The sequence below is a fragment of the Mobula hypostoma genome, chromosome 5 (genome assembly GCF_963921235.1).
Source record: "Mobula hypostoma chromosome 5, sMobHyp1.1, whole genome shotgun sequence".
In the NCBI taxonomy this organism is placed as follows: Eukaryota; Metazoa; Chordata; class Chondrichthyes; order Myliobatiformes; family Myliobatidae; genus Mobula; species Mobula hypostoma.
The window spans coordinates 22,315,176-22,337,640 of NC_086101.1; the positions used below are offsets into that span (position 1 = coordinate 22,315,176).

The 22,465-nt window shown below is 43.7% G+C and overlaps 1 protein-coding gene across 5 annotated transcripts in view; it reads left to right on the forward strand.

Annotated features, from left to right (window-relative positions):
• LOC134346678 (uncharacterized) overlaps nucleotides 1–22,465 on the forward strand; it is a 213,327-nt gene that overhangs the window by 37,539 nt on the left and 153,323 nt on the right. For 4 of the 5 annotated variants that reach the window (XM_063048178.1, XM_063048180.1, XM_063048176.1 and 1 more), the window contains exon 2: nucleotides 21,439–21,744. In XM_063048178.1, coding sequence (XP_062904248.1) covers nucleotides 21,439–21,744 — 306 coding nt within the window. Of the gene's footprint in view, nucleotides 1–14,414; nucleotides 14,653–21,438; nucleotides 21,745–22,465 lie in introns of all 5 variants that reach the window. The other variant, XM_063048179.1, reaches the window with a different exon arrangement.

Sequence of the window (22,465 nt, forward strand, 5' to 3'; positions counted from 1 at the left end):
TTGTAGCCAACGGCTTTTGGAAGTTGTATTTGCAAATGATGGGGAAATGCCCACTTTCTCCTTCATGAGACCATGGATTTTGAGTCCACATCATGGACAAACACCCAGTGAGGGGGGTGGGGCGCAATGAGTGAAGTTGCACAAAGCAGCTTGCAAAAGAAAACCCCAAGTGTAAGAAGTGAAGTATGATTAAGTCAGTGGACGAATGAGAGAGCGCGAGAGAGAGGAACGACCCATGATCAAACCAGTGGGCGGACAGATATAGACTTTTGGTGCTGATAGATAATCAAAGCAATACTGAAACTAGTTTTGAGACAAAAACTGACCAAACAAGATTCAAACTCATCAAGTGAGCAAATAACTCTCTGTGGTGGATATGAGAAGGGATAGAAAATCCACACTGGTACAACATTTCGTGGGACAAAGCTACTGTAAAGGGAAATACATCCACATCTGTAGAGTGGGAGGGAACAGCTGTGAAGGGTTGATAGAAAGCCCCTTTGTCAGGGATGAGGAGATCAGATCTAGATAGTTAAACATTATGTATCTAACCTGTCATCGTGTCCCAACTAAAGTAAGTCGTAACTGACTTGATTTGGTAGTCTTCAGCATTATTACCGAGAATACATGTGAATTCAGAGATGAAAAAAGAAAGTTTTGAATATAAAATGAGTATTCCACTTCTGACTCTATCTGCCCAGAGTCTTCCTGCAGGACACAGGTGTCCATGGGTGGGCTTGTAAAAATTAAAAGTCATTGGGTGATTAAAAATGAGCGAACATACCAATAAGGGAACTCGACTGATATGTACACTCAATGGCTACTTCTGGAGGAACCTCATAAAGTGGACATTGAGAGTATGTTTGTGGTCTGCTGCAGGTACAGCCAATCCACCGATGTGTTGTGCTTTCTGAGACGCTCTTCTGCATACTGCTGTTGTAACAAGCGGTTATTTGAGTTACTGTCGCATTCTTGTCAGCTTGAACCAGTCTGGCCATTCTCCTCTGACCTCTCTCATTAACCCACAGAAATGCAACTCACTGGATATTTTTGTTTTTCACACCATTCTCTGTAAACTCCAGAGACTGTCATGCATGGAAAAAATAGTACATCAGAGTTTCTGAGATAGTCAAACCATCCTATCTGACACCAACAATCATTCCACAGTCAAAGTCACTGAAATCACATTTCTTCCCCATTCTGGTGTTAGGTTTGAACAAGGACTGAATGTCTGCATGCTTTTATGCAATGAGTTGCTGCCACGTGATTGTCTAATCAGATATTTGTGTTAATGATCAGGTGTAGGTGTCTGTCTAATAAATGGCCACTGAGTGTATTAGGCAAGATGGCAGTCAGTGATCAGTGAAATATCGGAAAGATATTCTTGACAATTCGTTCTTCAGAAGTATCCTCATTACTGTACTTGGTCAGGGACGACAGATAATAAGGATGAAAAGTTGGAGTCAAAACAAAATGATAAAAAAAAGATAGAAATAAAATATTTAAAAATATCAGTCCCACAAGCTGAGGTTTTGAAGAAATATGCTTGAACAGTAGAAAGCAGAAAACCCTGAACGGAGGCAGATAGAGAAACAGCAGCTGAAAGTACACTGTACCGAAACTTAGTGAAACTAGATGCATGCTAAAGAAATGTTTACAAAATCAGGAGCTTATCTAACTAGCCCTGCCTCTAGGAAAGGAAAACCTGTTGATCCACTACTTTTCACCAGAATGGAAAGGGAATGAATCATCTCTCTTGTCTGGTTTCACATTCTCCAGAACATTCCTACCTGAGGCGAGGTGGGGGGATGAGGGGAATTTCCCTGAGTTTGGGGCAGGATACTGGTTGGTAAACAAGTGTAGAAATGCACAAATGCCATAGTGTGAGTAACAAATGATTCTGAGGTATCATTTGCAGCAAAACTATACGGGAGGTGTTCAGAGTCAGGAAAACAGACACTTTTAAAAATGTTCCATAGATGGGTGATCTGTGAATTGGATAAGTGACCGGGATGAAAGTGTAGATGGGTGGGTTAGGAAGTTTGCAGTAAGTTTAAGACTAGTAATGTTGTGGGTAGTGTAGAAGACTGTCAGAGATTACAATGGGACATAGATAAGTTGTTGATATGGGCACCGGAATAACAGATGGAGTTTAACCCAGCCAACGTGACGTGTTGTGCCTTGGTAGGTCAAATGTAAAGATACAGTATACCGTTACTGGCAAGATCCTGAACAGTGTTGATGAGCAGAGGGATCTCGAGGTCCAAGTTCATGGCTCATTGACATTGGCTACACAGGTTGATGGGACGATTAAGAAGGCATAAGGCATGCTTGCCTTTATTATTCAAGGCATTGAGACCAAAGTCAGGAAGTTATGTTGCAGCTTTACGCAATACTCCAGATGCGGCCTAACTAGAGTTTTACAGAGTTCCGGTTGCTCTTGTAAAGAGTAAGGTCTCTGCTTCCACATTGTTCATGGGTGGTCTCATAAGTAAAATCATGATTTAATATTGAGCAAACAAATCAGTAAGGGAACTAGACTGATATAGACACTCAGTGGTCACTGGTGATACCTAATGAATCTCAAAAAGGGGGCACTGTGTGTATGTTTGTGGTCTTCTGCTGCTATAGACAATCTGCTGCTAGCTTTGACGTGATGTGCTTTCTGAGATGCTCTTCTGCATACCACTATTGTACATGTGGTTATTTGCATTACTGTTGCCTTCCTGTCAGTTTTAACCAGTCTGACCATTCTCCACTGACTGCTCTCATTAACGAGGTGTTTTCACCCACAGAACTGCCATTTACTGGATGTTTTTGTTCTTCACACCATTCTCTGTAAACTCTAGAGACTGCTGTGCATGGAAAAAAAACAGGAGATCAGCAGTTTCTGAGATATTCTAACCACCACCAATGATTATTCCAGTCAAAGTCACTACATTCCTTCCCCATTCTGAAGTTGCGTCTGGACCAGTGAACCTCTTGACCATGTCGGCATGCTTTTGTGCATTGAGTTGCTGCCACAAGATTGGCTGATCAGACTTCTGCATTAATGATCAGGTGTAGGGGTCTATCTAATAAAGTACCCAATGTGTGAATAAGAGAAGACAGCAGAGATTAAAAAATACACTCTACGAAAAGTTTGTGAAACTAGATGCATACTAAATAAATGTTTGCAAAATTCAGGAACTTATCTAACCAACCCTGCCTCCAGAAAAAGAAAACGTGTCGATCCACTGCTTTTCGCCAGAATGCAAAGGAAACAAATCATCTCCCCTATCTGATTTCACATTCTCCAGAGCATTCCTACCTAGGGCAGGTGGAGCTGGGGGGGGGGGGGGATGCCCCTGAGTTCAGGGCAGGATGTACTGGTTGGAAAACAAGTACAGGAACACACAAATTCCATAGTATAAGTAACAAATGTTTTGAAGGTATCATTTGTACCAAAACTATATGGGAGATGTTCAGAGTCAGGAAAACAGACCCCTTTTCAAAGTTCCACAGATGGATGATCTGTGAAGTGGATAAGTGACCGGGATGAAAGTGTAGATAGGTGTGTTAATAAGTTTGCTGATGATATGAAGACCAGTACCGCTGTGGGTAGTGCAGAAGACTGTCAGAGATTACAATGGGATATAGGTCAGTTGTAGATATGGAGAGAGAAATGGCAGATGGAGTTTAACCCAGCCAAATGTGAAGTCTTGTACCTTGGTAGATCAAATGTAGAGACAATATACTGTTAAGGACAAGATCCTTGACATTTTTGATGAGCAGGGGGATCTTGGAGTCCAAGTTATTTAGCTCATTGGAAATGGCTTGACAGGTTGATGGGGTAGTTCAGAAGGTGTATGGCATGCTTGCCTATATTAGTCGAGGCACTGAGTTCAAAAGTCAGGAAGTTATGTTGCAGCTTTATAAAACTTCAGTTAGGCCGCATCTGGAGTAATGCAAACAGTTCTTACAGGAAGGAAGTCCAGGCTTTGGAGACGGTACAGAAGAGGTTTACTGGGACGCTGTCTGGATTAGAGGGAACGTGCTGTAACGAGCGGCTGGTTAAACTTGGGTTGTTTTCTCTGGGGCAATGGAGGCTGAGGGGAAACCTGTTAGAGTTTTATAAGAATATCAGAGGCATAGATAGAGTAAACAGAGAGGAGATTTTTCCCAGGGTAGGAATGTCTAATACCAGAGGGCATGCATTTAAGGTGCAAGGGGATCATTTCAAAGGAGATGAAAGGGCAAGTTTTTACACAGGATGGTGGCTGCCTGGGGTGGTGGTAGATGCAGAAACCTTAAAGACTTTTAAGGGACATTTCAATAGGCTCATGAATGTGAGGAAAATGGAAGGATATGGACTGTGTATGGAGATTAGTTTAGTTAGCCATTTGATTACAATTTAATTGGTTCAGCACAACATTGTGGGCCGAAGGGCCTGTTCCTGTACTATACTGTTCTATGTTCTGTGGATCACCCATGGTGGAAGTTGAGAGGAAAATGGGGTTCAGTGCTTCTGTTGAGGATGACAGCAGACAATAGATTATGACAGCAGTTCGTAAACTATCAGAAACCACGAGTGCACAACACACTGAATTAGTGACTATGACATGGACAGTTAGTGATTCAGAATAATTGGAGAGTCATAGAATCATTGAGCACTACATCACAGAAACATCTAGTCTGTGCTGAACTGGTATTCTGTCCAGTCCCATTGACCTGCACCGAGAACACAGCCCTCTTACCCTCCAATCCATGTACGTATCCAAACCTGTCTTAAACGTCCCAGTCAAACCCTCATCCACCACTTCTGCTGGCAGCTCGTCCCATGTTCACACCACCCACTGAGTGAAGAAGTTCACTTTCAGATTCCACTTAAATATTTCACCTTTCACCCTTAACCTATGGCCTTTCTCCTTAATGTCTGCATCACCCAGGACATGTCCTCTTCTCATTGCTACCATCAGGGAGAAGGTACAGGAAACTGAAGGTTCACACTCAACAATTTAGGAACAGCTTCTTCCCCTCTGTCATCAGACTTCTGAATAGTCATTGACCCCTTGAACACAACCTCACTACTTTTTTTTGCTCTTTTAGCACTATTTATTTAATTTAGCTATATACACTGTAATTACTATATATAGTTACTGGCATTTAATTATTTTATTATATATTGCAATGTACTGTTGTCGCATAACTAAAATTTCATGACAAATACCAGTGATATTAAACCTGATTCTAATTCTGCTCTTCATTTTGTTTGTCACGTAACAAGTTATTCTGCATTGTTATTGTGATGAATTGCTCTAGTGTTAAATCTACTCTTCAATGGGAGCTCAGTGAAACCCTCCCTCACTGCCTCTCCTCTGTGATGTCTGCTGCTCCTCCGACTCTTCCACCATGTGCTCACCAAGACCCTCTACCACAACCACGTAACCTTCCTGGGAGCTTGTCTATGCCACCATCTTGTGCCACATGGCTTCCAGCTCCATTTTCAGGTCTCTAGGTCTGGACCCACTGAGGATTCCAGGTACTCATGTTTAATTGACTGCTTCTCCCTCCACATTCCACACGTCACTCTTTCTGCCATGCAGAGATACCTGGAGACTCTGTCTCAGTGTCTGCCACAGCTCTGGGCCTTTCTCTCTTCAGCCTGTCATGGGCCTCTCTGAAGTTTTATCCTCCACTAGATCCATGTCTTCATCCGCCAGATCTTCACCTTCTACACATCCAGCAAAGGTTGAAAGATTGACCACTCTGCAGCCCCGTGTCTCTCACCTCTCCAGCTTCGCTGAACACCCCAAACCTCGTCTTTACTGTGACAACACCAGTTCTCTTCCCCTCTCCGATCCCAGCTCCGATCCTTGCAGCGTCTTCTCAATTTCCTCCGACATTCCCCTCTTTGAGGCAGAATGTTTTTTCCTCAGCGGGGGCCTCACCTTTGTACCCCTTCGCGTGCACCTCTGTGAGTTCCATGCCCACCACAGCATTGAGCTCTTCTTCCATCACCGCTATCCCCAAGCCCACTTCTTTGGCAAGGATTTCACACCCTGTGCTGATAATACCTTCCCCCATCTCCTATCTCTCATCAGTGAGGCCTCAGAGATCTCCGCTTCTTTCTTGACGAAGAGCCAACCAATCTTCCTCCACCACCATCCTCTTTCGTCTGGCAGATCTAGTCTTCACCTTCAAAATTTTTCAAAATTTGGCTCCTCCCTCTTTCTCCAAACTCGAGGTGTAGCCATAGGAACTCACATGGGCCCGAGCTCTGCCTGCCTCTTCGTTGGCTACGTAGAACAGTCCATGTTCGGCCTTCCCCGGTTATACTCCCCAGCTCTTCCTCTGCTGCAATGACAACTGCATTGGAGCTACCTCATGCACCCATGCTGAGCTCGGCAATTTTATCAACTTTGCCTCTAACTTCCACCCTTCTCTTAAATTCAGTTGTTCCATTTCCGAGATCTCTCTCCCTTTTCTCGATCTCCCTGTCTCCATCTCTGGAGAAAATCTGTCAACCAGCATCTTTTATAAACCTCTGATTTCTATGATTATGTCGACTAACCACTTCCCTATTTCTTATAAAAATGCTTTTCCCTTTTCTCTGTTTCTTCATCTGCACTGCATCCATTTGTGATGCAGCACAAAGTTTCTAAGGAGCTCAGGAGAGTCAGTTTTCTTTCCTCTGGCTGAAATCAGCTCTGGATCAATGAATAGCACAGCGGCCATTTTAGGAGTGGGCCAGTGTTACTGGTCCAGATTTGGCTCAACAGTCTTGAGCAAACATATTTGGAGGTTCTAAGTAAGTAAGCAAGAAAGTTTCTGGGAATATTTTTTCAGTGAGTACATAGAGTTGAAGTCAGAAGTTTACATACACCTTAGCCAAATACATTTAAACTCAGTTTTTCACAATTCCTGACATTTAATCCTAGAAAACATTCCCTGTCTTAGGTCAGTTAGGATCACTACTTTATTTTAAGAATGTGAAATGTCAGAATAATAGTAGAGAGAATGATTTATTTCAGCCTTTATTTCTTTCATCACTTTCCCAGTGGGTCAGAAGTTTACGTACACTTTGTTAGTATTTGGTAGCATTGCCTTTAAATTGTTTAACTTGGGTCAAACATTTTGGATAGCCTTCCACAAGCTTCACACAATAAGTTGCTGAAATTTTGTTCCATTCCTCCAGATAGAACTGGTGTAACTAAGTCAGGTTTGTAGGCCTCCTTGCTTGCACACACTTTTTCAGTTCTGCCCACAAATTTTCTTCTGGATTGAGGTCAGGGCTTTGTGATGGCCACTCCAATACCTTGACTTTGTCGTCCTTAAGCAATTTTGCCACAACTTTGGAGGTATGCTTGGGGTCATTGTCCATTTGCAAGACCCATTTGCGACCGAGCTTTAAATTACTGGCTGACGTCTTGAGATGTTGCTTCAATATATCCACATAATTTTCTTTCCTCATGATGCCATCTATTTTGTGAAGTGCACCAGTCCCTCCTGCAGCAAAGCACCCCCACAACATGATGCTGCCACCCCCATGCTTCACGGTTGGGATGGTGTTCTTCGGCTTGCAAGCCTCAGTCTTTTTCCTCCAAACATAACGATGGTCATTATGGCCAAACAGTTCAATTTTTGGTTCATCAGACCAGAGGGCATTTCTCCAAAAAGTAAGATCTTTGTCCCCATGTGCACGTGCAAACTGTAGTCTGGCTATTTTATGGCGGTTTTGGAGCAGTGGCATCTTCCTTGCTGTGCCGCCTTTCAAGTTACGTCGATATACCATCCCAACCGTGAAGCATGGGGGTGGCAGCATCATGTTGTGGGGTGCTTTGCTGCAGGAAGGACTGGTGCACTTCACTAAATAGATGGCATCATGAGGAAGGAAAATTATGTAGATATATTGAAGCAACATCTCAAGACATCAGCCAGGAAGTTAAAGCTCGGTCGCAAATGGGTCTTCCAAATGGACAATGACCCCAAGCATACCTCCAAAGTTGTGGCAAAATTGCTTAAGGACAACAAAGTCAAGGTATTGGAGTGGCCATCTCAAAGCCCTGGCTTCAATCCGGAAGAAAATTTGTGGCAGAACTGAAAAAGCGTGTGCGAGCAAGGAGGCCTACGAACCTGACTTAGTTACACCAGTTCTGTCTGGAGGAATGGAACAAAATTCCAGCAACTTATTGTGAGAAGCTTGTGGAAGGCTACCCAAAACATTTGACCCAAGTTAAACAATGTAAAGGCAATGCTACCAAATACTAACAAAGTGTATGTAAACTTCTGACCCACTGGGAAAGTGATAAAAGAAATAAAAGCTGAAATAAATCATTCTCTCTACTATTATTCTGACATTTCACATTCTTAAAATAAAGTAGTGATCCTAACTGACCTAAGACAGGGAATGTTTTCTCGGATTAAATGTCAGGAATTGTGAAAAACTGAGTTTAAATGTATTTGGCTAAGGTGTATGTAAACTTCTGACATCAACTGTAGCTAGTTTGCTGTGAATGGGTCCGGAGTTAGTGTGTGTTACTTGTAGAGGTGTGGGAACTCTGGGAGACCTGCAGCCTCACTGATAACTACATCTGCATGAGGAGCACCAAGTTACATCTCCTCAGAGACTGTGTTAAAGAACTGGAGCTGCAGCTGGGTGACCTTCAGCTCATATGGGAAAATGAGGAGGTGACAGATAGGAGATACAGGGAGGTAGTCAACCCTCAGGTGTAGGATGCAGGTACCTGGCTGACTATCCGGAGAGGGAAAGGAAATTGGCAACTGGTGCACAGTATCCCTGTGGCCGTTCCCCTCAATAATAAGTTTAATACTTTGGATACTGCTGAGCAGCGGCTGGGTCTCTGGCACAGAGCCTGGCTCTGCAGCTTTGAAGGGAATGAGGAGAAGAGGAGTGCAGTAATGACAGGGGATTCCATGATTACAGGAGCAGAAAGCAGGTTCTGTGGATGTGAAAGAGAAACCCGGATGGTCTGTTACCTCCCAGATCCCGGGGTTAGAGTTGACTTGGATCGAGTCCACAGCATTCTAAAGGGGAGGGTGAACAGCTGTAAGATGTGGCACATATTGGGACCAGCGACATCGGTAGGAAAAGGGAGGAGCTTCTGAAGAGAGAATCTAGGGCGTTGGACAGTAAGCTGAAAAGCTGGACCTTCAGGGTAGTAATCACTGGATTATTACCTGTACCACGTGCCAGTGAGTGTAAGAATAGGATGATCTGGCAGATGAATGTGTGGCTGAGGAAATGGTGCAGGGGGCAGGGTTTCAGATTTCTGGATCATTGGGATCTCTTCTGGGGAAGGAACCACCTGTACAAAAGGACAGGTTACACCTGAACCTGAGGGGTCAATATTCTTGCAGGCATGTTTTCTAGAGTTGTTGTGGAGGGTTTAAAGTAATTTGGCAATGGGATGGCAACTGCAGTGATGGGGCTGAGGATGGGCAGTTGGTATACAACTAGTTGCAGTGTGCAGTGAGGCTGTGAGGACAGACAGGCAAACAATAGGGCAAGATTGCAATCAGTGGTATGAGTTAAATTGTAACATTGGGCCAAAAACAAAAAAGGTGATGAAGGTGTTATATTTCAATGTACACAGTAGATGGAATCAGGTAGTTGATCCTGTGGTGCAGTTAGAGATGGCAGGTATGATGTTGTGGGCATCTGAGTTGTGGCTGAAAGAAGATTAGAGTTTGGAGCTTAATATCCAAGTGTACACATAGTATCAAAAAGATAGGCAGGTAGGCAGAGGGGTTGGGGTGGCTCAATTGGTAAAAAATTAAATTAAATCCTTGGAAAGAGATCAACATCAGAAGATGTAGAAGTCTTGTGGGTAGAGTTAAGCCAGAACGTGGGCTGCAAATTACAAAGGGAAATAGAAAAGGCATGTAAAAAGGGCAATGTTCTGATAATCATGGGGGATTTAGATATGCAGGTAGATTGGGAAAATCTGACTGGAAGTTAGGTTTCAGCAAAGTGGCCATTGTGTGAGTGGGCCAGTGTTAGAGTGGGATTTGAGGCTTTGGCTCATCGAGGCTTAGGGGAGGATTAGACTGTAGGTAGATTTTTCTTTGCTATTTATTCTTTCATTTTTTATTTTAGAGCAGTGGGGTAACCAGACAGGGCAGTGGAATGCTCTTCTTGCAGGATATGGGAAGGTAGGGAGAGCTTCAGTGCCCCTGACGACAGAACCTACAAGAAGTGTATCCAGCTACAGCTTCTAATAGACGGTGTGAAGGAGCTGGAGCCGGAACTGAATGAACTCTGGATCATTCAGGAGGCTGAGATCATTTGATAGACAGCACACACAGTCAGGTAGTTACACACACTGTGCAGGACACGGGTAAGTGGGAGACTGTCAGGTGGAGAAGGTGATAGGCAGCCAGTGCAGAGTACCCCTGTGGCCTTTCCCCTCAACAGCAGGTAGGATGTGTTCGATACTGCTGAAGCGGGGTATCACCTAGCAGAGGAAAGCCAAAGCAGTCAGGTATCTGGTACTGAGTCAGGCTCTGTGCCTCAGAGGAGAAGAGGGAGAAAAGTCAAGTGGTGGTGATGGGGGATTCAAATTGATTAGAGTAACAGAAAGGAGCTTCTGTGGCTGAGAGTGAGATTCCCAGATGATATGTTGCCTCCTGGGTTCCAGGATCAGGGACATCTCTGATGATCCACAGTAATTTTAAGTGGGTGGGTGAGTGGCCAGAGGTCGAGGCCTACGTCAGTACCAATGACATGGGGAGGAGGGTGACGAGATCCAGCGAAGTGAGTCCAGGGGATGGTGCCCAGTTAAAGGACAGGATCTCCAGGGCTGTGATCTCAACATTGCTACCCATACCATGTGCTAGTGAGGCCAGAAATAGGAAGATCATACAGTTTAACATATGGCTGAGGAGATGGTGCAGGATGGAGGGCTTCAGATTTTTTGATCATTGTGCTTTCTTTCTGGAAAGTGAGACTGGTACAGAAGGTATGGTTTTCACCCGAACTGGGGGACTAGTATCCGAGTGGGAAGGGTTACTAGTGCTGCACAGGTGGGGGGTGGGGTGGGGTTGTGGGAGTGGAGTTTAAACTCGAGTTGCAGGGGATCATGGAGAGAAAGGTGTTGTTACGCCCATGTACAAAGTCAGGTAATTGAGAGATAGAGCATAGTGGGGCAAATGTCCTGAGCTGTGTATATTTCAATGTAAGGAGTGTTGTAGGAAAGGTAGATGAGCTTAGGGCATGGATCAGCCTGTGGAAGTATGACATTGTAGCCATGACTGAGATTTGTTTTCAGGAGGGAGGACTGGCAGCTCAATGTTCTGGTGTGCTGTTGTTTTAGACATGATGGAGCAGGAGGGGTGGCATTCCCAGTAAGGGAAAATGTCATGGCCGTGCTCAGTCAGGACAGATGGGAGAGCTCATCTCGTGCGGCTTTTTGAGTAGAACTGAGGAATAAGAAAGGTACGGCCAAGTTAATGGGATAGTATCATAGACCATCAGCAGTCCACGGGATTTAGAGGAGCAAATTTGCAGACAGATTGCAGACTGTAGCAAAAAGTCAAGGTTGTGATAATAGTCGATTTTATCTTTCCACATATTGACAGGGACTCCCATACTGTAAGACAGCTGGATGGGAAAGAGTTTGTCAAATGCGTTCAGTAAAGTTTCCTTAATCAGTGCATAGAAATCTCAACTAGAGAGAATGTGATACTACATCTCCTATTAGGGAATAAGACAGAGCAGATGACAAAAGTATGTGATCATAATGCCATTAGTTTTATGGTAATTATGGAAAAGGATAGATGTGGTTGGGTTAAAATGCTAAATTGCAGAAAGGCTAAATTAGATGGTCTCAGAAAGGATATTGCAAATGTGGGTTGGGACAGGCTGTTTTCTGGGAAAGGTATACTTGGGAAGTGGGAGGGCTTCAAAAGCGAACTTTTGAGAATACAGAATTTGTATATTCCTGTCAGGATTTAAGACAAAAATAATAGATTTTCGTAATCTTGATTTTTTTGAAAGACATTAATGCTCTGGTTAAGTAAAAGGAGACGCATAACAGTATAGGCAGGTAGGAACAAATGAGATACTTGATCAGTATAAGAAATGGAAGAGAACAATGAAGAAGGAAATCAGGTGGGCTAAAAGAAGACATAGCTTTGTGCGTGGTAAGTCATGTCTTACCATTTTTACTGTATTTTTGAAAGAAATTACAAGTGTAATGCCCTGGTTAAGATTTCCAGTGCTATGTTGTAGGTATTTCATTTTAGCAAAAGCATTATGTCCTGCTGGTAGAATGTTTTGGTTTTGGCTCAGACAAGAAGCCCTGCTGTTCTACTTAGGAATGTTGTGTCAGTAAATCAGGATGGTGGGATCTGGAGAAAGTTCTCAAGAGAGTGTAGTGGATGGAGCTTTGTGATGGACAGTAGTCTGGTTTGGGGTCTTTTTAGCAGGAGCTATGCAGTGGAAGAGAAGGGAAGATACCACAGAATGCCATGGGAAGTAGAGTCCCCATTGCAAGAAGTGCTTTGTGCAGATGAATACCTCCAAGGATGAGTGCCAATACTTGTGAGAGAAAGCCGGTTTTTTGAAGATGGCCTTCAAGGGAAGTTCGGACTGTGGTAGGTGCTTTCAGGCAGAGCGTGGGTTCAGCACCGTGAGTAACTGTTTACCCAGTTTTGGGAGAGATGAGCTCCAATATTTAGACAGGTTTAACTGTAATAGCCCCTTTTATTTATTTTTTTCTTCAATCTTTTGTTTCTTTTAATAACTTCGATAAAGCTGGAATTGGTAAATGTACTTATAATTTTATGTGGTGTACAATCTGTTATTTCTTGCCAATTGATAATTGGGTTTGGGCAGTAATTACAAATCATTCACTCAAATTGAGGTTTCTTTAATCAGAACATCATGACCTTCCTGTTTGGTTTGAACCCGAAGTCATACCGACCCGAGATGTATGTTGTTTATGAAAGGTGCCTTCTCACCGCTGAGTCACGTGGCCGTTGTTACTCCAGGAACGCTGACGGCAAGGCATGGATGTTGTTTACATAGACTTTAGCAAGGCCTTTGAAATGGTCCCACATGGGAGGCCGCTCATAAACGTTCAGTTGCTTGGCATTCAAAATGAGGTAGTAATTTGGATTGGACATTGGCTTCACAGGAGAAGAGAGAAGCCAAAGGGTGGCAGTAGATAGTTACCTCTCTGACTGGAGAGCCATGATTAATGGTGTGCCACAGGGATCACTGCTGGGTCCATTAGTTATTTGTCATCCAGATCAATGATCGGGATGATAATGTAGTAATTCGGATCAGCAAATTTGTGGGTAATACCAAGATAGGGGCCTGGTGGATAGTGAGGAAGACTTCCAAAGCTTGCAGCAGGATCTGGAGCAGCCGGAAAAATGGGCTCAAAAATGGCAGATGGAATTTAACCATATAATCATATAACAATTACAGCATGGAAACAGGCCATCTCGGCCCTTCTAGACCTTGCCGAATTCTTACTCTTACCTAGTCCCACTGACCTGCACTCAACCCATAACCCTCCATTCCTTTCCTGTCCATATAGCTATCCAATTTAACTTTAAATGACAACACCGAACCTGCCTCAACCACTTCTGCTGGAAGCTCGTTCCACACAGCTACCACTCTCTGAGTAAAGAAGTTCCCCCTCATGTTACCCCTAAACTTCTGCCCTTTAACTCTCAACTCATGTCCTCTTGTTTGAATCTCCCCCACTCTCAATGGAAAAAGCCTATCCACGTCAACTCTATCTATCCCCATTTATAATTTTAAATACCTCTATCAAGTCCCCCCTCAACCTTCTACGCTCCAAAGAATAAAGACCCAACATGCTCAACCTTTCTCTGTAACTTAGGAGATGAAACCCGGATAACATTCTAGTAAATCTTCTCCATACTCTCTCAGTTTTGTTGATATCTTTCCTATAATTCAGTGACCAGAACTGTACACAATACTCCAAATTTGGCCATACCAATGCCTTGTACAATTTCAACATTACATCCCAACTCCTATACTCAATCCTCTGATTTATAAAGGCTAGCATATCAAAAGCTATCTTCACCACCCTATCCACATGAGATTCCACCTTCAGGGAACTGTGCACCATTATTTCTAAATCCCTCTGTTCTACTGCATCCTTCAATGCCCTACCATTTACCATGTATGTCCTATTTTGCTTGGTGACATACGTTAGTCTCGCGAGACCATGGATCTGCGCCTGGAAGGTCTTGCTTCAGTCTGTGTTGGTAGAGCAGCGTCTGTTGTGGCTGTAAAGGCCCACACGGGAGTGACAGTCTCGGCTGCATCGAATGCACTTGAAGGCGCTGTCCTCCAGTGTTGTCTTGGTGCTGTTTTTCCGACGAGTGCGCTTTTCTTCAGCAGCAAGCCTCAGCTTCTCTTCTCCTCTTTTTAGACCTCTGCGTAGATCCAGCCTTCAGTGAGAGCGATCGCTTGCGATGTCCTCCCACCTCTCGACGTTCATTTGCAGTGACTTCATGTCTCTCTTACAAACCTCTTTGAAACGAAGATGGGGCAGCCCTTGTGCTCTCTTGCCGGAGGCCAGTTCTCCGTACAGCAGGTCTTCCGGGATCCTCCCATCTGACATGCGATGTACGTGGCCCAGCCAGCGGAGACGGCGTTGTTGGAGCAGGGTGAGGAGGCTGGGTGTCTGGGCGCGGGCCAGGACCTCATTGTTGGTGACTCGGTCAGTCCACGTGATGTCCAGGATGTGTCTCAGGCTGCGAAGGTGGAAGGCTTTCAGTCACCACTCTTGTCTGTAGTAGAGGCTCCAGGTCTCGCTGCCGTAAAGCAGTGTGCTGAGGACAAAGGCCCTGTAGACTGCAACTTTGGTGTGCATTGTCAGCTTTCTGTTCTCCCAGACTCTCTTTGTCAACCTGGCGAATATTGAGGCTGCTCGCCCGATCTGGTGTGGAAGCAGACACCAGAAGTTGATGTTCGAAAGGTGTGCTTCAGCATGGTTGCTGATTTTGATTAGTCCTACCAAAATGTAGCACCTCACATTTATCAGCATGAAACTCCATCTGCCATCTTTCAGCCTACTCTTCTAACTGGCCTAAATCTGTCTGCAAGCTTAGAAAACCTACTTCATTATCCACAACTCCACCTATCTTAGTATCATCTCCATACTTACTCATCCAATTTACCACCCCATCAGCCAGATCATTAATATATATGACAAACAACATTCAACCTAGTACAGATGCCTGAGGCACACCACTAGACACCAGCCTCCAATCTGACACACAGTTATCCACCACTACTCTCTGGCATCTTCCATCCAGCCACTGCTGAATCCATGTTACTACTTCAATGTTAATACCTAACGATTGAAGCTTCCTAACTAACCTTCCGTGTGGAACCTTGTCGAAGGCCTTACTGAAGTTCATATAGACAACATCCACTGCTTTACCCTCGTCAACTTTCCTGGTAACCTCTTCAAAGAATTCAATAAGATTTGTCAAACATGACCTTCCACGCACAAATCCATGTTGACTGTTCCCAATCAGACCCTGTCTATCCTGATAATTATATATACCATCTCTGAGAATACTTTCCATCAATTTACCCACCACTGACGTCAAACTCACAGGCCGGTAATTGCTAGGTTTACTCTTAGAACCCTTTTTAAACAATGGAACAACACGAGTAATATGCCGATCCTCTGGCACCATCCCTGTTTCTAATGATATTTGAAATATTTCTGTCAGAGCCCCTGCTATTTCCACACTAACTTCTCTCAAGGTCCTAGGGAATATCCTGTCAGGACCCGGAGACTTATCCACTTTTATATTCCTTAAAAGCGCCAGTACTTCTCTTCTTTAATCGTCATAGTTTCTGTAACTACCCAACTTGTTTCCCTTACCTTCCACAATTCAATATTCTTCTCCTTAGTGAACACTGAAGAAAAGAAATTGTTCAAAATCTCCCCCATCTCTTTTGGCTCCGCACATAGCAGTCCACACTGATTCTCTAAGGGTCCAATTTTATCCCTCACTATCCTTTTGCTATTAATATAACTGTAGAAACCCTTTGGATTTATTTTCACCTTACTTGCCAAAGCAACCTCGTATCTTCTTTTAGCTTTTCTAATTTTTTAAGATTCTTTTTACATTCTTTATATTCCTCGACCACCTCATTTACTCCAGGCTGCCTATATTTATTGTAGATCTCTCTCTTTTTCCGAACCAAGTTTCCAATATCCCTTGAAAACCATGGCTCTCTCAAACTTTTAACCTTTCCTTTCAACCTAACAGGAACATAAAGATTCTGTACCCTCAAAATTTCACCTTGAAATGACCTCCATTTCTCCATTACATCCTTCCCATAAAACAAATTGTCCCAATCCACTCCTTCTAAATCCTTTCGCATCTCCTCAAAGTTAGCCTTTCTCCAATCAAAAATCTCAACCCTGGATCCAGTCCTATCCTTCTCCATAATTATATTGAAACTAATGGCATTGTGATCACTGGACCCGAAGTGCTCCCCAACACATACCTCCGTCACCTGACCTATCTCATTCCCTAACAGGAGATCCAACTTAGTGTAGACTTAGTGCAGACAATCCAATTTAGTGTAAACAACAGTGAGATGTTGCACTTGGCAGGACCATCCAGGCTAGGGCTTGCAAGATGAGGGGTAGGGCACAGAGGAGTGTTTGTAGAACAGAGAGATCTGGGAATGCAGATGCATAAGTCCGTGAATGTGGCATGACATGTAGATATGGTCGTAAAGGAAGCTCTTGGCACATTTTGTGCACAGGAGTTGCGTTGCTATATTGAAATTGTGTAACCATTGGTGGCCATAATTTGGAGTATTTTGTCCAGTTGTGGTCATTCCCATAAGACTATTAGACCATAAGATATAGGAGCAGAATTTGGCCCATCAAGTCTGCTTCACCATTTCATCATGGCTGATCCAATATTCCTCTCACCCCCAGTCTCTGCCTTCTCCCCATATCCCTTCATGTCCTGACCAATCAAGAATCTATCAACCTCTTCCTTAAGTATACCGTAGGTAAATACTTGGTCTTCAGAGCTTCATAGAAACATAGAAAACCTACAGCGCCACACAGACCCTTGGGCCCACAATGCTGTGCCTAACATGTCCTTACTTTAGAAATTACCCAGAGTTACCCATAGCCCTTTATTTTTCTAAGCCCCATGCACCTATACAGGATTCTCTTAAAAGACCCCATCGTATCTGCCTCCACCACCATCGCTGGCAGCCCATTCCATGTACTTACCATTCTCTGCGTAAAAAAAAAACACAAACAAACAAACAAACTTATGCCTGGCATCTCCTCTGTACCTACTTTCAAAAACCTTAAATCTGTGCCCTCCTGTGTTAGCCGTTTCAGCCCTGGGTAAAAGTCTCTGACTATCCTCACGATCAATGCCTGTCATCACCTTGTCCACCTCTATCAGGTCACCTCTCATCCTCTGTCGCTCCAAGAAGAAAAGGTCAAGCTCACTCAACCTATTCTCATAAGGCATGCTCCACAATCCAGGCAACATCCTTGTAAATCTATTCTGCACCCTTTCTGACGAAGGGTCTTGGCCTGAAACGTCGACTGCACCTCTTCCGAGAGATGCTGCCTGGCCTGCTGCATTCACCAGCAACTTTGATGTGTGTTGCTTAAATTTACAGCATCTGCAGAATTCTTGTTGTTTACTGCACCCTTTCTATAGTTTCCACATACTTCCTGTAGTGAGCTGACCAGAACTGAGCACAGTACTCCAAGTGGGGTCTGACCAGGATCCTATGCAGCTGTAACATTACCTCTCGGCTCTTGAACTCAATCCCATGGTTGCTGAAGGCCAATGTACCATATGCCTTCTTAACCACACAGTCAACCTGCGCAGCAGCTTTGAGTGGCCTATGGATTCGGACCCGAATATCCCGCTGATCCTGCACACTGCCAACAGTTTTGACCTATCAAAATGAACCACTTTGCACTTTTCTGGGTTGACTCCATCTGCCGTTTCCTAGCTCAGTTTTGCATCTTATCGATGTCCCGCTATAACCTCTGACAGCCCTCCACACTAACCACAACACCCCCACCCTTTGTGTCATCAGCAAATTTACTCACCAATCCCTCCACTTCCTCATCCAGGTCATTTATAAAAATCACAAAGAGAAGAGGTCCGCTTGGATCCCATGCCTCCTTACGTTCTCAATAAGCCTTGCATGGGGTAATTTATCATATGCCTTGCTGAAATCAATATACACTACATCTATACCTCTACTCCCTGACTTGAATAAGAGAACAATATCTGCAACCCTCCAATCCTCCGGAACCTCTCCCATCCCCATTGATGATGCAAAGATCATTGCCAGAGGCTCAGCAATCTCCTCCCACAGTAGCCTGGGGTATATCTTATTCTGTCCTGGTAACTTGATGCTTTCCAAAAGCTTAGCACATCCTCTTTCTTAGTGTCTGTATGGTCATGTTTTTCAGTCCACTGTCAGTCATCCCTACAATTGCCAAATTCCTATTCCGTAGTGAATACTGAAGCAAAGTATTCATTAAGTACCTCCGCTACCTCCACCGGTTCCATACACACTTTTTCACTGTTACACTAGATTGGTCTTGTTCTCTCACATTTTATCCTGTTGCTCTTCACATACCTGCAGAATGCCTTGGTGTTTTCCGTAATCCTGCTCACCAAGGCCTTCTCATGGCCCCTTCTAGCTCTTGTAATTTTATTCTTAAGCTCCTTCCTGCAAGCCTTATAATCTTCTAGATCGCTATCATTACCTTTTTTTTTAACTTTCCGTAAACTTTTCTTCTTGACAAGATTTTCAACTGCCTTTGTTCCTGTACCCTACTATCCTTTCCCTGTGTCATTGGAACATACCTACTGTATGCAGAATGCCACACAAACGTCACCTGAACATTTGTAACATTTTTCCGGTATATTTCTCTGAGAACGTTTCCAATTTATGCTTCCAAGTTCCTGCCTGATAGCTTCATATTTTCCCTTACTCCAATTAAACGCTTTCCTAACTTGTCTGTTCCTATCCCTCTCCAATGCTATGGTAAAGGAGATAGAATTGTGATCACTATCTCCAAAATGCTCTCCCACTGAGAGACCTGACACCTGACCAGGTTCATTTCCCAATACCAGATCAAGTACAGCCGCTCCTCTTGTATGCTTATGTATATACTGTGTCAGGAAATCTTCCTGAACACACCTAACGAACTCCACCTCATCTAAATTCCTTACTCTTAGAAGATGCCAATCAATATTTGGGAAATTAAAATCTCCCATCACGACAACCCTGTTAGACCATAAGATATAGGAGCAGAAGTAGGCCATTCGTCCCATCAAGTCTGCTCCACCATTCATTCATGGGCTGATCCAATTCTTCCGGTCATCCCCACTCCCCTGTCTTCTCCCCATACCCCTTGATGCCCTGGCTAATCAAGAACCTATCTATCTCTGCCTTAAATGCATCCAATGACTTGGTCTCCACAGTCGCTCATGGCAACAAATTCCGCAGATTTACCACCCTCTGACTAAAGTAATTTTTCCGCATCTCTGTTCTAAATGGACGTCCTTCAATCCTGAAGTCGTGTCCTAGACTCCCCTACCATGGGAAATCACTTTGCCATATCATATCTGTTCAGGCCCTTTAATATTGGAAACTGTTATTACTGGATCGTTCCAGAATCTGTCTCCTTATCTGCTCTTCAATGTCTCTGTTACTATTGGGTTGTTGATTTAAAAAAAAGACCCAGTAGATTTATTGATCCTTCCTGTTTCTAAATTCCACCCATGATTTCCTCCTTTTCTGCAGCCGTGACACTGTCTCTGATCAACAGTGGCACCCTCCCACCTCTTTAGCCTCCCTCTCTGTTCTTTCTGAAACATCTAAAGCCTGGCACTCTAAGTAGTCATTCCTACCCCGAGCTATCTAAGGCTCTGCATTGGCCACAACATCATAGCTCCAAGTACTGATCCACACTCTAAGCTCATCCTCATTGTTCATGATACTCCTTGCATTAAAATAGACACATCTCAAACCATCAGTCTGAGTGCATCCCTTCTCCATCACCTGCCTGTCCTCTGTCTCACACTGCTTACAAGCTTTCTCTATTTGCGAGCCACCACCACTTCCTCTGTCTCTTCAGTTCAGTTCCCACTCCCCCAGCAAATCTAGTTTAAACTCTCCCCAATAGCCTTCGCAAACCTCCCAGCCGGGATATTGGTCCCCCTGGGATTCAAATGCAACCTGTCCTTTTGGTACAGGGCACAACTGCCCCAACAGAGGTCCCAATGATCCAGAAATCTGAATCCCTGTGGCCTGCTCCAATCCCTCAGCCACGCATTTATCCTCCACCTCATTCTATTCCTATACTCACTGTCACGTGGCACGGGCAGTAACCCCGAGATTACTACCCTTGTGGTCCCGCTTCTCAGCTTCTTTCTTAACGCCCTGTAGTCTGTTTTCAGGACCTCCTCCCTTTTCCTACTTATGTCGTTGGCACCAATATGTACCACAACCTCTGGCTGTTCACCTTCCTGCTTCAGGATATCGTGGACGCGATCAGAAACATCCTGGACGCTGGCACCTGGGAGGCAAACTAACACCTGTGTTTTTTTTTCCTGCGTCCTGTGGCAAAGGGTTCCATGGATTCGCCACTCTCTGGGTAAAGAAATGCCACCTCATTTTCCTTCAATCCATGGTTGAAGAAGTTTGTTATGGATCTCCAAAACCTAAGGACTTTCTGCAGGGGCACAATTGAGAGCATCCTGACTGGCTGCATCACTGCCTAGTATGGGAACTGTACTTCCCTCAATCGCCAGAGTGAGTGGTGCGGACAGCCCGGCGCATCTGTAGATGTGGAGGGCAGGTAGTTTTGAGGAAATAGGGAGGCTACAAAGGGCTTAGACAGGTTTGGAAAATGGGCAAAGAAATGGCAGATGGAATGTGGTGTCGGGAAGTGTATGGTCATGCACTTCAGTAGATGAAATGAAAGGGTTGACAATTTTCTAAATGGAGAGAAAATGCAAAAATCTGAGGCACCACAGGGATTTGAGAGACCTTGTGCAGGATTCCCTGAAGTTTAATTTGCAGGTTGAGTCTGTGGTGAGGAAGGCAAATGTGATGTTAGCATTAATTTTGAGAGGACGAGAATATACTGTAAAAGCAAGGTTGTAATGTTTCCAATCAGAACCGTGGGAATGGTTGTATTGGCCTGAGGTCAATAAACAACATCCTGACAGAAAAAGTATTCGTATTGTCCAGGTGACCAAGGCTACAGATCAAGTTGCCCTACACAGCTTGGTCCTGAAACTGCAGTAAAATGTCCAATAACATCTGTTCATGTAATATTACTCCTCTGCTGTAATTGTCTCACTTTCACCTGCTCTACAGTTTAAATGATTGTATTTTCTTTTTATTCTAATCAGCTGAAAGGGAAGAAGTGGTTGGTGTCCTTGGTTCATCAGTTTTACTGGATCCTGAAATCACCGTTGATTCCAGCAAGAATGATATCCTTTGGACTTTCAAAGCCAGCAACAAAAGTGATGATATGATTTTGGATCACATCCCAGGCGTCGCCACATGGGAACCAAGTGAGCAGTTCAAGGACCGTTTACAATTCAACGCTTTGAGTGGTGCACTGACGATAAGCAGATTAAATGCCAGTGACCAAGGAGATTACACCTTCTCTGTTGATGGGAAAGAGTTGAAAATAATGGAGTTGCTCGTCATTGGTAAGAAGTTTCAGATATTTGTGATGTCGTGTGTGATTTATAGAAACTATGATCTGTGATTTTTATTTCCATCAAAGTCTAAGTAGGATAACCTCTGCTGTGACTCATCAACTGAGTCATCGGAGAGACTTTGAAGCTGGTGATATAAAAACAGCAGAATTTCTGCAGAGAATCTGATTCTCCTCTCATCACTCACACTTACAGTTTTTAAACACAAAGTGATAAATGAATAAACACAATTTCATTCGCTATAATTACCTACCAACCTCTAACATTTTGAATATTTGTAGAATTTGTAGAATTACATATTTACGATAGTCATACATCCCAGCGAGTAGAATCCTTTTGAAAGCTTCAGAGCACAAACTCCAAACACCCAAAATACATTTCTTGTGCTAAAGGATGGCTCTCTGAATACAGAACTGGCCAGAATATTAACTATTGCATAGAACTGCTGCTGCTAAATTAACAAATTTCTCGTCACATGCCGGTGATAATAAACCTGATTCTGATTCTGATGAAACAGACCTGTTCTGAATGATGCATTTGGAGAGGTGTTAGATGGAATACAGTGTCAGGAATTGTATGGTCATGCACTTTGGTAGAAGAAGTAAAAACATAGATTATGTTCGAAACAGGGAAAAAAATCAACAACCTGAAGTGCAGAGGGATTTGGGAGTCATCAAGTACTCCTGAAAGTTTAATTTATTAGTTGAATTGG